Genomic DNA, 16,441 nt, shown 5'->3' on the forward strand with positions numbered 1-16,441 from the left:
AATAAATTTATTTGTTTTTCATTAAAATTAAACAAAAAATATACTAATTTAAGGTAGCATATGCGAAACTAACATTTGATTAGCCAAAATATTTAAATATTTGCAGGATGCAAAAGGATTGAAATTTCAAACACAAGAGCAATTTTCCGCGAAACCCGAGTAAGTTCAATGTTGTTATGGTTTCGAAATTAATTTCTTTGTTAATTAATGAAATTAAACAAAAAATAAACTAATCTAAGGTACCATATGTCAAAATATCTTTCGGTTGTAAAAAACATCAAAATATTTACAAGATGCAAAAGGATTGAAATCCCAAACACGGAAGCAATTTTCGCGATGTTGCATACTGAACACATGTTCAGAAAATCGCATTGGTGAAATACTTTTTTAAAACTTCTAAGCACAATTCGTTGATTTTTGAGAGAATTTAAGCACTAAGAAACTTTTTCAAGGTTTTAAAACTTTTTCAAGGTTTTCAAGCACTTGAAAATGAACTTTCTTTTTTCAAGCACTTTTCAAGGTTTTTCAAGGGCGTACGAACCTTGAAAATACACTTGGACAATTTAAATTTTTTTAAATTTAAAGTTTAGTAGAGAAATTTTATAAATAATGTGTTTGCCTACACATCATAAAAGAAATTGAAAGCTAAGCCTTTATCACCATGAAAACCTTATTCATGCTGCTATGTTTTGCTTAAATACACTTAATCCTCTTAAATATGAGTCAAGTCAACACAACAAATGCACAGAAAAACCTGCAAGTCATGGCATCAGTTCTAGCTAATTAAAAATGAAAACATGTCTGAAAAGTTAAATAGCAGAGTTGGCAATTTGGATTCGGATACAGGAAAACTTGCTATAGATATCCTGGGCGGGGTCCACCGCGAAAACCCTACAGTGTTTTTTTCTTGACAAGAAGGTTTTTGAATAAAATATGCAACGTATAGGTAACACTCCCAGTAATTGGCACTTCCAACAAAAATGTCCTAAAATAAGATTCGTATCTAATCTTTTAAAAGTAGAAGGCTATATAGCTACTGAATGTACATTTACTTTAAAGATTATAACTTCATGTTACTAAATGGTAGCAGTGCATAGGAAAGAAAAACAATTGTTGCTTGAGTCAAATCAGCCATTTTTGTTGCAAAAGCTTCTTTTCTGGCTTAAGGGAACCATGCGCATCAATCCATTTAAATCTGGACTTCAAATGTGTTTTAAATTTTTGTTGTCAAAAGTTTCATACAGTTGAAAGGTGTTACTTTGAGCGGGTAGAAGTATATTTTTGTCCCTTTTTGGAAGTTTGAAGTAATGATGGATGCCATTTAGTGGTGTTTCAGTTTTGCTAGTCTCCAGTAATTGGCACATGTGCCTACAAACACTAATGTGTTGTGCAATATGTCACTGATAATTTGCAGCAACTATATTATAAGGGTTCTCCCATTGATTTGAATCCTACATAATACACACACACACTAATTATTAAGATTAAAAAAAAAAAGTTCCGCCATTAGCCCGATATTGCGACTGTGAAGAATCGGTTCATTTTTTACGGTCCCTTAGAATAATCGGGTCATTGTTCCTTCTGCTGTGGAAACGGCTGTAGTTCATAAAATCGAAACTGCATACTGACTAATGAAACAGTAAAAATCTCGATATTATTTTTCCATGCAATGCTCTAAATTTATTTTTATTTCTCTAAAATACTTTTCCAACATCAAGATGTGTGATTTAAAATTAATTTATGTAAAATTATCTACTCTAAGTTAACATTATGTTTCTTATGATGCTAAAACTTGTATGTAATCCAAAAGTGAAAAATAAAATGATTTTCCAGTTCTATAAACATGTGCCAATTACTGGATCACAAAGTGTCATACACTGGGATATCAAGTGCCAATTACTGGTGATTTTGGTAGCTTTTTATACATATATTTTTATAAAAATATCAATTCAAATATTTTTAATTTTAGTGAACTGAATAGATGCACAGATGTGCATTCTTTAATACAAAAATATTTGCAAGTGAATATTTTTTTCTAAGTAATGAAAACAGAGATAAGTTTATGGACAAACTCTTAAAGTGCCAATTACTGGGGTCATTACCCTATCTTCAATCATTTCATAAAATTGGGTTCATGTTTTGAACCCGCCTCGGCATTTTAAAGATATCGCAAAGGAAACCCTCAAAACTTACAAATCCAAAGAAATCTTGGGTATCTGCACGGTGTATCTTGGAATGATCCTGGGCCTCCTCCTGGGGGGTGGGCTTCTACTGGGTCGTCTGGGGGGTGGTGAGCGAGACCTCTTTCTCGGGGGAGGGGGAGAGTATCGGTCCCTGTACCGCTCTCGCCTCAGATCCCTTTCTCTGCGAGGGGGAGAGTGCTGACGTCTCCCCAGCTGGTTCATTCTCGACACTGGGGAAAAAATTGGACATGAGATAGTGTGAGATGGTTATTAAGTTACAATAAATTAATTGGTTGCTCGTTTGCAGTTGTAAAAAAGCTAAAACTAGACCTGAAAATTCAAGTTTTTCCGGATAAAAACCAGGGATCGTTGATTTAAATTGTTACGAAAGGAGGTAAATTATTTTCCAAAAGTGTTGGTAATCTTACAATCTTAATTCACATTAGTTTCTTCTCATTTGTTCTTTCCTTCTTGCAACGAGATCGCATCAGCAGAATATGCAAATTGCCAGTAGCATTTAAGCTCCTGTCACTTTGCCTCATTCCCTTCCCTTTCAATCTCAACCCAAGTCAGACTTTGTTTTTTTCAGCAGCTCGGTCGAGTCTGTCCGTTTTTGCCGATAGCTTCGGCTAACTGCTCTTGACATGAGTATCACAGCTCTATATGTTTAACGTTTCATACTTTGACTTAGAATTTTTGATTCAGAAGTCAATTAAAGTATTATGAGCTACTTAATATTGTAAAGAGCGTATTCCCAATATTTCGTTTAGCATGTCATTGTATATATCATAGCCATAATAAACAAGTTACTTTTAACTTTGGCTCTTCTTGATGTTGCACAAGATAAATATGTTTTTTTTTCAAGAACTATCACACATCCTGGTTGAGCTTTCACTTAAAAGTCAATAAGCTGAGCACTTTTAAAAGCTCACAGTTTGAAATAAATCATGATTTAAATCAATTGTTTTTTTTAAATCAAAATTCTTAATTAAAATCAGTTTATTTTATTTTTATAAATTAATGTTGCACTTTTAGAATGTGTTGCTCTAAATTTAACTACACTGCATCACACAATTTTAACTTTATCAGACAAAACTACATAGATCCCTTTTGATGTGCGTGAAACAGATTTTCCTTCTTGCAATATTGCTTTTACTCCAAAATTACAGTTTAGTTCAGTATAGAACCAAATAAAAATTTTCAGTTTTTCTCATACACCATCACTGATATAATTAAGAAAAGTAATTGCTCAACATATATTCTTTTACACTAAAATGTACACGATGATGGAAACCATATTTTTAAGCAAAGCATAAAACAAAATCACTTCTTATAGAAATATTAAAAGGTATTTATAAATCTTAAAAATTTATTGAATAGTTAGAGAACTTATCTTAGTTTGAAAAGTAAGCTGAATAGATTCATCTACTGTATGAAATATATTACGTTTATAAATGTAAAGTAATAAATTATGAATTTAATAAGTCAATAATTACAGTCATCAAACGATTGTTAAGTTTTTAAAAAATCATTAAAAAATACAAAATATTTTAAATGTAATATTTCTAACAGATTTACCTTTTTACAAAATAACATATTATTTCACTTTTTAAAGTTTACTTTTCATATTTATAGTTCTTAAATACAAGCCATCAAAATATAAAACTACTTACAAGGGTAAGTAAAAACTGAAATATTAGTAGCAGATAAAAAAAAAAAAATACAATCAATGAATCATACAATCACATCAATGATCGTAATCAAGAAGAGATAGATTAAAGAAAAGTTTTTATATATTTTTTAATAAAATAAAAATGCAAAATGTGTCTAGATACTGCATAAAATCAAAAATTTTTTAAAGAAATACTTATATTTTTGGAAAAAAAAAAAAAAGCTTGCATACTCAATTTCTAGGGTCTGCTTTTTGTTGATATAGAAAAAATGTAAATTAGAAAAAAGCAATTGATATTGTTTAGTTGAAACAGAAATATTACATAAATGCTTTAGTGAAGAAAAGGAAAAAAAAATTGTTTCTCAAGAATCAAAATTTCCTTGAGATTTCTCAAGTGGGTAGACACTCTGTTCTAAATATTTCAAGTACCAAAAAAAAAAAAAAAAGCAGCAGGTCAAAAGAACAGGTTTCTTTTTTAATGTTTACGAACTCTACATCCTCTGATTTACAATGCTGAGATAAAAAAATGCTATCTAGGAAAAACGCATGAATGTCATTAATATTTTTCAAAGCTTAAATCCACATAAGAGCCAACATGGAGTTAAAATGTAAAAGTAACAGAAATCGCTTCACTTAATAAAGCATTACTCTTAGACAGTAACATTCACTCACTTTTGCCATCTATCACCTCACCATAATCCACTTCTTGAATCCAATTATGTTGATTATTTTGCTGAATATTCAACCGTTGCTGTTGTTGACCTTTATGAAACAGAAAATAAAGATTATGAAACAAAAGTAAGCAAAGGTCCACCAGTTTGTTAAAGTTATCATAATAGTGGTGTGAAAATGGTTTTACAATTAAAGACAGGGTATGCCTTACATTTGTATCAATAAATATAGTAGCAGCAGTGACATGTTTGCTAATCTCTTAAAATAATAAGTCTCAGTGACTGTTCCAAGCTCTTGAGATTAGAACAGAATAATAGATTTCAAGTTTGGATCTTGGAATCAGAAGAAAAAACGGATTCACATTGCCAATAAATTTTAAAGTTTTATTTTTGTGTAGTTGTTCACTAAACATTAAGGCGAGTTAGAAAAAATACTGATCAAAACACAACAAAAGCAAATCATGGTTAAAATATATTGACCTGTTTAGTTATTGTCAATATTTTAATTTTTAAAGGTAATTTTAAGTGTAAATCTATCGTTTGAAGTAGTTACAAACAGTAGATAGTCCTTATTAAAAACTACGGCAAGACATCGAATTTGAAAAGCTCAATTCTCAATTTTTTGTCTGATTGTTAGTTCAGTATGGTGCCGACAATATATTCAGCTATATTTATATCTAGGGCTAAAGAAATGGCGATTTCTCAAATGAAAGGATAAAATACTTCAGTTTAAATCTGAACAGCAATCACAATTCACACTGAATTAACAATCAGCACCTTGCATCATACGAAATACTTCATTTTCAAACTCTGTTATAAGGCAAAAATACCTAAATTTAAGACATTAGGGCAAGAAAACAATAGCAAACACAAAAGCAGAATACAGTAGTAGAGAGTCTCCCCCCCGTAATGCAAATGAGGAGGTTGAACGTCATACGCCGTGAACTGGATAAAAGTGCGAGTTGCGGTATGTGAGCATTATGTGTAGTGAAATTTAGACTTACTACACCGCTAGTAGAAGTGAATTTGCAAAGAAAATGTCCACAGCCTGAAGTTGGAGAAAAAGAAAAACACGTGAAGCATTTTTCCTCAAGGAAAATCTGTATTTATTATCCACAAAGGATTTCTAAAGTTGACGAACAACATCTTCATTGATATTTAAAAACATTTAGAAAAATAGACAAATATTAGCCGCTATTTTACAACGAAACATTAAGTTTACGAACATGCTGATTCCAAGGAATATAAGGCATTACCGTAATACACAAAAATAGGCCTAAAGGTGTTTTATAACTTTAAAATTGACATCACGTTGTATAACGCCCTGCCAGGAGTAAAGAGCACTGGCAGACATCACGAAATCACGTACATTGCGGCTATGTGAGGTGGGAGAGAGAGCGAAAAAGATCGCTCGAAGTATTTAAAGGTCTTCACATGGCTGTCAAATTAAGAATATGCAAAATACAAGATGTGTTGCCAATGCAAGAAAGTTAAAGATATGTTACCAATCAAAAAAAATAAACTCGCGGTTATAAGATACAATGAACTCGTGACTCGGTTCACCCAAAAGTTCATCATTTGACTGAGTCATTGCAACCGATCGCACACATGACGTCACAACGTGATGCAATGTTTACATCGAAAAAGGATTGATTCTGCATGATGCAAAAATGTATTTTTAATGATTTTTTTTTTGAAATTAAGTGATTCTTTCACTTTTTGTGAAAGTTTAAATTAAAAATCTAACAGTGTGGTCGTCATCAGTTTGTTTATACATTGGTCAGTAGTCGAGAGAACTGTTTCGAGGTCTTTCGTAAGCCGCTATAAGCGTATAATCCAAAGGTCACTGCAGCAGAACCGGCCCTTCTATTTTAGTTCGGGAAAAGTCAACCTCGACAGTATTCTTCATACCACGGACTGGAATCACTGGAAAGTAACTTTTTCATTTACTCTTTATAACGTCCAAGGACTATGATTTCGTATTAACTACCTTAATTTAATGCAATCAAAGCTTCAATTATATTCTCTTCAGTTGTTTGTTAGCCAAGAAGCGGCATTTGTACATAATGTAAATGAAAGAAGAATTATTTTTAAATAAAATATTCTCTGCATCAGTTTAAATATTACCTAAATTTAACGGACAAGCATCGTCCAAGTAGCATTATTGTAAAGAGAGAACGACAAAAGCCAATCATTTTCAAAATAAAATTTTAGAGCTACATTGCTTTCTAGAAAAAAACCCACAGGGTGTTCAGTAGGTCCCTGATGCATTTTGGAAATTCATAGAAAAGCAACAAATTTTCGTATGATTATGCAGTTTGCAAAAGAATATTTCACGGGTTCACTACTTTTTTTTTTGTGTTCATTTTTGTCAGATTGGAGATCAGAAAATTCTAATTGCCCAAGGAGGCTTAACTGTTTCCGCAGTCCATGCTGGCTGGAACATGGGATGAACTTGAGTATTGTTCAAATGTGGTTTGAGCAACAAAACGGTGAAGCAAAATGGCTCAGTGATTAAACTTGCCACATCAAATTCAAAAATCGACAAAAGCCTATTGAAGGTTAGAAAAACATTTTAATTAAGAACTGTTAGTTTGAACGTATATACTGTGTACTTAAATAACTTATATCAAAAACAGGGAGCATAAGTACCATCAAAGCATCGAAATCCTATATTCATCGACGATAATTCAGTGCCGACTGTTCGCTTGATTCGAGTTCATGCTAGGGAGCGTTGAATGGCTATTGCCATTCTAAATTAAATAATTTTCCAAAACCGTTCACACATTCAACTCTAGTCATGAAAGGAATGGCTTTTTGTTCAATAAAATGATTTAGCACCTCACATTACGTCTGTTTTTCTTACTGTGACAATACAGCGCCATCTTTAAACAGTTTTTTTTTCCAATGGTAGATTATGAACAGTTACAACATGATAATAACAGGAAACAAAAAAATAAAACAGGAACAGAGAACAAAAAATGCTGCAACAAATTCATTAATCAATCTTTAAACAAAACTCAGGAGCTTTTTTTTTTTCTTATCCTAAAAAATAACAGTGAACTTTTGAAGTATTCTTGTGCAAACCGCATATTCATGCTACAATTTGGGGGGTGATTTACCATAATTTTTTTAAACGTGTCAAGGACTTTTTGCAAACACCCTGTATTTCCTATCATACTTCAAAATCTGAAAATCCTAATTTACAAAGATGGTCCCTAATCAAAATTTCAGACATTAACGTTTGAATTTCAAAACATAGTACATACTAGGCATCACCTAGTACACAGGGCATCACAAAATATTCTTCTAAAATACTCATTGATAACTTAGCAACAAGAGAGCATAATTCAACAAAGGATTTATTCAACAGACAGGCTTTAATCTTTCCTTTGTTTGTATTGCTTGTCCAAGAAAACCCCCCATCATGTATTTCTGAAACCTACTGACAGAAAAATGCAGAATATTTTTTTTCAAAAATTCAAAATTTTAAAAAAAGTGGAAAAGGATCATTGCTTCATGATGGGGAAAAAAATTATCAAATGCATACAGAAAATAGCCCCTGGTATCATTTCTAAGCAATTTGACCCATTAAAGGTTGAATATTCCAGTCAATAAAGTTGAAATGATACTGTTGTTATCATTAAAGTACAAATAAGGTAATGCTTGTCATCCTAGTCTAAAAAATCCAGTTATTAAAATTCATTCATCAAAAGTTGGCAAACAGTGACCAAGATTGGATGAAAATCTTCAACTTTGAAAAACTACTAGAATTTCACTAAAAATTTCAAACTAAAACTAATCAAAAAGAATCGTTAAAAATGCATTAGAAGCACAATCTGTAAAAGCTGACCAGTTTTCAAATAATACTAGCTGCATCGCCCGGCTTTGCACGGTCCACTTCAAAAAAAAAAAAATTATGTCATGGGACGCATGTTCAACACTCAGACTAGAACAAAAAAAAAAAAAAAAAAAAATCAGTAAAATTTTGAGGCAGATTGCGGAAAAATAACCAAAAAGTAAACATTTTAAATCCCCCGATTACAAAAAAAGCCTTTAAAACAAAAGCCAGACGTTTACTTGTTCATATTCGAGAAACAAAATGGCAACAGATCTTTCGTCTCAATGATTTTATTCATGCTACACATTTTAATAAAAGCATTGTTGCGGGAAAGTTGAGATGAAGCACTGAATAATAATTTGAATGGAGGAAAGCCTTCGAAAAATAGGAATTTTATGTCGAAATCTAAGTGTCATAATTAGTAGTTTTTAATTGATATCTCTGCTAATTTTTATCGGAGGATTATGTTAAATAGCCAAACATGAAGACGGGAAGATGACGAATCCATCAATACCTGGTTCGATAGTCAGTTCACAGTCGTTCGAGAGAAGAAGCTTGGACATATAAAGATACACTCAGGTTTTAATTATATAAGAGATTATATAAGATGAACTACACACACACAAAAAAAAATAAAACTTGGCAGCTATGCCCATTTAAAGAGTAGTGCAAAATTCAGTCAATACCTAAGCTTTCCATGAGCTGTCCGACGGTAGAAAAGGCCGGCTGATTGGCTGCCAGGCTCAGTGGGTTTACACCTTGAGGGGGAAGTCCTAATGGCTGCGTGCGTTGTTGCTGCTGTAACAACTGAGGACGGGTGTTGTTGGTTGGTTGGACATTCACCTAAAAAGTTGGAAATCGGTGATTCAGTTTCAAATTCTTTTAAAAAATGTGCAAAAAATAATAATACATCTTTCCACATATACCTCTGGATGAAGCTTTTCTTAAACTTTTTCTACATAATTCAAACAATTAGCATTCAAATTCAGTGTTTTAGTTGAAAGAAAATGTTTGTGGGAGCTCATCTTGGGATTCAGGAGGACTCATCAAGATAAAAGTGAGTTTAAAACCAAGTACTTTGCTTTTTTATTACAGTAAAAAAAATTTGAAGAACAACAATCTCCCCAAACTACAGCAGTGATAATAGAAATGGTCAGTAGGCATATTTACCAACCAACCATTTCATTTTGACACCCATATTTTCAAACTTAGAAGCCAACAAGTTTTCCATTCTGTTCCTCCCCTGATCATGATTGAGAACCACAATCGACGTAAAGGAGAAGAAAAACATTTTTTTCGGTTTGGAAGTCTTCATAAGAAACATTACTTTGTGTACTATTTCTATTTAAAGATTTTTTCGTAAAAAATTTTTGCATGTTTATTTGTACATTTATTAAAAAGATAACCTATAGTTAAGGCATGCCTAACCTTGAAAAGGCTATGCAGATCCTAATCGCATTATTACAATGCTGTCAGGTTAGGTTTGCCCCGACTCTATATAGATACTTCATTTTGATGCCTAGAAAACTCATGCGGACAGTCAAAGTAAACTAGAAGGCTACTGTTTTCTCCCCAACATTTGTCACTTTTATCATTTAATTCAGGGATCTCTAACCTATGGCTCATAGGCCATGAATAGATTTTGTCTGTCCTGCAGGAAGCTTACAAACAGGAAAACATATTTATTTCACAATATATTTCCCTTTAAACAGGGTTCATACTCTACTTTGAAAATTAAAAGTAAGGAGTTTTGCAGGAGTTCATTTTACTTTTTAAGGACTAGTTTCTTGTTTAAAGATGCATTTTTAAAACAAATTTCAAAAAAAAAAAAAAAAAAGTACAACTCTATTATTATTTATTTTTGCTTTCATACAATATATTAATTGCAAAAACATACTACTAAATTTAAAGTAAAATATGTGTTTACTGCTTCTTAGATGTGAGCCATCTCCGAATCAAATTCAAATATGGGGGGGGGGGGCATTGAAATATGTTTTATTTTGAAAATTAATAAAAGATAAGTGATATTGATTGAATATTAGTATTTTCTTAAAAACAAAACAGGCACTAACAATTTCCTAACCAAGAAAAAAAAAGACTTTAAAAAAATAAAATAATTGCTAAAATAAGAACTGTAATAAGCCGACTGAAAGTAATATAGGTCAAAATAACTTCCAATTATCAAAACAATCGAAATATTTACAGGATACAAAAGGACTAATTTCAAACACAACAAACAATTTTCAGCGAAGTTTGTGTTTGATTTTGGCATAGAAACATAAGGTTACTCATACAAGATAGAAATACAGAAAATTCAATTGAAATATTATGGATCCTTTTGAAAATTTTTTACAAATTATTCAATCTTCAAAATAGATCAAAATTTTGTAGACAATTTCAAAACTTTTGTGTGAATCTGAGCAGATAAATATAGAAAATTGGCAAATTTTAAGAGTTCTTCTTCTAAAAAGTATGAAAATTATAATTCTAGGAAATAGTGGTACCACTGTTTAGCTATTAAGTTGCTCTTTCATCCATTGTATAAAATATGTTCTGTTTGTTCATGTTAAGAAATTAATATCTACAAATGTTTTTAAATAAAAAAAAAAACTTAAATAGAAAAGTTTTTTTTTTTTTATTTTAATAAAACAAAACCTGCCAACTACAGATGTTATGTATGTATCAAGACACTTAAAGAAGTTAAAAACATTCGATTGTGTTTTAATTAATGCTTTTTAAAAATTTGAGATCCTGACAGGTTTTTATGCAAAATTTCTATGAACCGAGATTTCCAACATCCGAGGAACTAGTGGTCCCAATTAGCTTGGATAATCGAGATTTTACTGCACAAATTTAGCACCAAATTAAGAGCCAAAAAAGTTCAAACAAATATTTTTTTGTAACAGTAGTTTTCAATCAGTAGTTTTCAATCATTCTAGTGTCAGGTATACAATGATACAGCCCTGTGTTATGTTGCTCTATTCTGTTGCTGGGAGGTAAACGGCAGCGTCTGCAGATATAAGTTTTTGAGATATTTGAAAAAGGTGTTTTGGATTCTTTAAAAAAAAAAAAAAAAAAAACTAACAATAAGAAAATGTTGGAATTAGTTTTTTTTTTTTTTTTTTTTTGCACTTTTTTATAGCAGAAACCATATGACAGTAAAGACATACAATAAATGATAAAAATGAGGAAAAAAAAAGTTAAAAATTTGCAGTTGCTGCCCACGGCAGAATTTACTTCTAAAGTCAGTTTTCATGAAATAGGTTATAGATTAAATTCTCATTCCTGACACTGGTTTCAGATGGATAACAGTCAAAATCTTAGTGTGTGTGTTTTTTTTTATGTGGAAGCTTCTTTAGGGAAAACAATTGATTGCTTAATAAGAACACATCTTATGGGTTTATGGCACTGAATGCAAATGCCAGGGTTCATACTCTATTTGGATGAAAAAATTCCATGACTTTTCCAAGACTTCTTCATGACTTCAATGAAAATTTTCATAACCTCGTTACATGAAGAGAATAGCACTATTTAATCTCAAATTTGGTAATATTTTGAAATGAGCATTAGCAAAACGTCTAGTATATGAATGCCACAGCCTCATCGAAGCACTTACTCGTAATGGAAAAAATATAAGTGCACACTTAAAAAACTAACTATTCTTATTTGTCTTCATCATATAAATTTTCGTAAAGTCAAAATGCAGTGAAACAAATATGATGATGCTTAAATATCTGATTTTTTTTTTTTTATCAGGCAGAATGATATTGAATGGGACGAAGGTCATCACTAAGTTTCAATAAATTTGCTTCAAAAGTTACCTTTTAGTGTCAACAGTGCCTTTAATCATCCACGTAACTTGACAGTATTTTGGTTCTTTAAAGTAAAGCCACATAGTTTAGTTCCTTTTATGTTTTTAAACCAGATCTTTTTTGAAAAAAACATTCAGTAATGAATCAACCTTCTGATTCAAAAGTATATTTATTTTGTTTACAAATTTGCATATTTTCAAATGCATATAAATTAATAGGTTCAGAAATTCCAGAACATGTTTAATTCTTGACATTGAACGTAGTAGTGGGTCGCATGGATTAGTTTTGCGTGCCATATGTTGGGATTGGGAACTATTGTTTTAGAGCATTAGAATTCCTCTATTTCTGTATTCTATCGCCTGACTTAAGATCTTTATTTTCTAAAACATTCAACAAATTAAGATAAACTCTGATAAATTTATTAATAAAGTCCTTACGAGTGATGGAATCAAACTTGCATGCAATTGAATTGCTTTTTTTTTGAGTGGGCGTGGCAAAACTAAGAACGTAAAATTTTGCTACTACAGAATATGAAACATAAGAAGTGTTGAAAATAACAGAAAATTCAAAATAAGTAATGTCTAGGCAATAAAATCACATCACAAAAAATTGGCAAGCTGCTGCGACAGAAGTGGATGCAATGAGATTTCAAAATTCAGATTTGATTTTTGGAACGTTCAATTTTCCACTTTCAATAGCTTTTATGTGCTTTACTGTTAAATCACTCAAGATTTCTAATACTCTTTTAGCTACTGTTCCTTTCTCTTTGTCCAAGACATTTTTCCATGACTTGAAATAAATTTCCATGACTTTCAATGAAAATTTCAATTTTCCATGACTTTTCCAGGTCTGAAATTCTGTTATTTTTTTTTCATGACTTTCCAGGATTTCCATGACCCGTACGAACCATGAAATGCAAACACTATATCTGAAGCTGTAAGTGTGATTTGTTGTACTAAGCCAGCAGTGAAAGCAAAAATATACTTTACATACACACACATACGGGCAGTTCTCAAAAGGTGGGAGCAAACACAGACCTCAACTTTGAAGCTTCAACACCAAATAACTTTTATTTTAATTAACTCAAAAATTTTTGAGTTAAATTATAATACTGTATAGAGACAAGAATTGACATAAATTATGGAAAAAATGCTCTTTAAATGCCCTTAAAAAATATTTTCTTTGCTAAAAGGCGCAATTTTGGACATACCAAAACGTTAACTGAGCAAATGTACCATTAAAGAAAAATTTTTTTAAATTATTTCCATACGTTTCAAAAAAAATTTAAAGGTATGAATCTTACACTGAATAATTTTTTGTTAATATTTTACACAAATAACAAAAGTAAAGACAGATTATTCACTTTGTAAACGATTTTAGAAAATAGTAAGTTTGAAATTTGATGCATGTCCAAAATTTACGATCTTTACAATGCTATTTTTTGAGAACTAAGTATATGATGTTTTCATTTTAAAGGTGTTTATCGAGCCTCGGAATCAAATTTTAATTGTTTAAAAGTGTTTTCATAAGCTTTTATGCAGTATCTTAGAAGAAAAATAATTTTTTTTAAACGTACATGTGAGATGTCCAAATGGCGTTACGATCTTGACGCCGAGAATTCTGTCCATTTATTCATAATTTTTGATGATCTACTGTCTTCTAACCTCAATAAAAAACGTTATTATAATGTTATCTTCTTTAATCCATTGGTATTCTGCATAATTAATATGTTACACATTGAACAATACATAAATTACAGTAGAAACATGGCTGCTTATGATCGAACCGAAAGCCATTTTGCGCTAAAATCGCCAAGCAAACCTCCGTTGGCGACAACACAGTATACGATAAGCTAAAGGTTACCAGAGGGGAATTCCAATTTGACAAATGTAGTTTATCGTCAGCTGTACCAGTTTTGGCGACTTTATCACCTGCGCTAGCTTTTTTTTTTTTTTCCGCTTTTATTATTTTAGAATTCTTTTTCTCTTCTTTCTTTTGGAAACATAATTTAACGATCTCCAAATAGAAATACGAATTTCTTTCATCAATAATTTTTTTAGATATCATTTTAATTCTTATGACATTAGAAAAAATATTCATTATTAAAACTGATGTCACTTTTTACAATTGTATTATTTTTAATTTGAAGCTTTTTTTTAACCTTGCATCAATTTCTTCAAAATCATTCCAAAACTTTATTAAATGTAAGGAGCAGCATGTATAGCCATTCAAGTATTTCATTAACATCCTCTTTATTATTAAATTGCAAAATTTAAAAAGTAGTAAATAAAATTTTCATTGGAAAAGTTAAAAATCAGATTAACAATTGTCAAAAATGGTGAAACTTACGTTATAATGATGTCCAAAATCCGTTACCTACAGGAAAACAATGTCCAAAATCTGTTACCTACAGATTGCTGATTTAATTTGCTAATTAACAATTTTTACAAATACCTGCTGTCTTTTCATGTTCATATATTGTGTTCTAGGTATGCATACTATAGAATAAAATTAAAATTGATGTCAAATTCGAAATTTTTTGAAATTGCTCAAAGTTAACTTTTTTGTTCCCACCTTTTGAGAACTGCCCATACATCAAAAACTCAGTACTATAAAGCATAATACAATGATCCATGAGGTTTTTTACACAAAATTTACATAAATGCCAAACCAACGCTTTTTGTTTCTTACTAGTTACAACAAATTTTTTATTATTATTTAGCTGAAAGCAGGGGAAGAAAAGGGGGGGGGGGGGAGAAACTATTTAGACCAAAATTTTAGGACTTTTGAAGAATCAAAGTTACGTTCAAATGATGAACAACGTAACGTAATTTATTTAACTACAGTGAAGCACCGTTTATACGTTTCTGAAGGGACTGTATGAAAAAGCGTACAAATGAAAAAAATGTATAGCAGATATTAATATGTATTAAACTCTGCAGGGACTAAATTAAAAAACATATAAATGATAAAAACGTATAAAAGAGAAACGTATAAACGGTGCTTCACTGTACTATGAAAGTTGCATTAAAGTATGAATTTACCTGAACTACTTGATTAGGAAGAACTTGTATTCTAGTAGCAGTCCACTTAAAAGGCATGCTCGGATTATAGGTGGCTTCGACCAGGACCCTCTCGCCAGTCTTAGGCATGGTGCCTTTCACAGAACTTTAAGAAAGGAAAAATAATGCTTCAATTTTAAGGTTATAAATCACCAGGGATCATACTCAATTTCAGAAATAAAATGATGGAGTTTTAGAGGAGTTTTGAAGGAGTAAAATGAGGTTCTGAAGGAGTACTAATAGGCTGTCATTAAATGATGTCACACTTTTTCCAACATATTTGACCTGCTTCCCTCTTTGTCACAAAGTGTTACACTTCACCTAACTCCTCCTCTTGTCACCCATGTCATATTTTTATAAACAAATTGTTACAATAACTGTGTGATGTCACTTTTTGTCACCCTCTCTCTTCTCTTGTCACAATTTCATAAGCCTGTTTCCTCTTCAAGGCATGACATCATTTGTGGACGACACTTTTTACAATATTAAAACTGTGATTTGCTAAACAATTGTTTTTTAACACAATCACTTAATATAGTACATCTAGTAATGTAGTTTTAAATATTTGAATAATAATTAGACAACCTGACTTTTGCTGCTGAGAGTGTGGTGGAAAGAAAAACAATAATCCTAAAACTTGAAAAAATAGTACCATTTAAACGTGTTTTAGTCTTCTAATGACATTTTCACCTTAACTTTTATGACTTCTATAATCAATTTGCAAATCACATCTTTATAAAAAAAAATATATATATATATATATATATACGAAATTATATTAAAATGGCCCTTGTGATGAAGTTAAGTTGCTGATTGAAGTATTTAAAGTTGCTGTCACAGAGGAAGATTATGTAGTCTTGAACTATAAAAGAAGGAGTTTTGAAGGAGTCAAAACCAAAATGAAGGAGTTTGAAGGGCCCTTCAAAAAAATTTCCTAAATGAAGGAATATTGGAGGAGTTTTGAAGGAGCGTACGAACCCTGAATCACATCTGAATGGAATTTGTCATGAAAACAATGTAGGTGACAAAGATTTAAATAAATTGTATTACATTTAGAAGTAAATTTCTGTAAACAAGTTAAAAATGATAGAACAATGATCAAATCGGAGAAGAAAAATGTCACGACATTATTAAAAGTACAAGTGAAAAAAATGATAATAAGAAACATAAAAATTCCCCATTCAGTCATTTTGAGGTTAA

The 16,441-nt window shown here is 31.1% G+C and overlaps 1 protein-coding gene across 1 annotated transcript in view; it reads right to left on the reverse strand.

The window, feature by feature from the left end:
• LOC129217797 (cell division cycle and apoptosis regulator protein 1-like) overlaps nt 1-15,331 on the reverse strand; it is a 78,529-nt gene extending 63,198 nt beyond the window's left edge. Inside the window, exons 1-4 of the mRNA XM_054852138.1 lie at nt 15,224-15,331; nt 9,054-9,210; nt 4,528-4,617; nt 2,194-2,413 (exon numbers count right to left, since the gene is read on the reverse strand). Coding sequence (XP_054708113.1) covers nt 2,194-2,413; nt 4,528-4,617; nt 9,054-9,210; nt 15,224-15,331 — 575 coding nt within the window. The remainder of the gene's footprint in view (nt 1-2,193; nt 2,414-4,527; nt 4,618-9,053; nt 9,211-15,223) is intronic.
• Nucleotides 15,332-16,441: the final 1,110 nt, after the last annotated feature.

This window comes from Uloborus diversus, chromosome 2 (assembly GCF_026930045.1).
Source record: "Uloborus diversus isolate 005 chromosome 2, Udiv.v.3.1, whole genome shotgun sequence".
Classification (NCBI taxonomy): Eukaryota; Metazoa; Arthropoda; class Arachnida; order Araneae; family Uloboridae; genus Uloborus; species Uloborus diversus.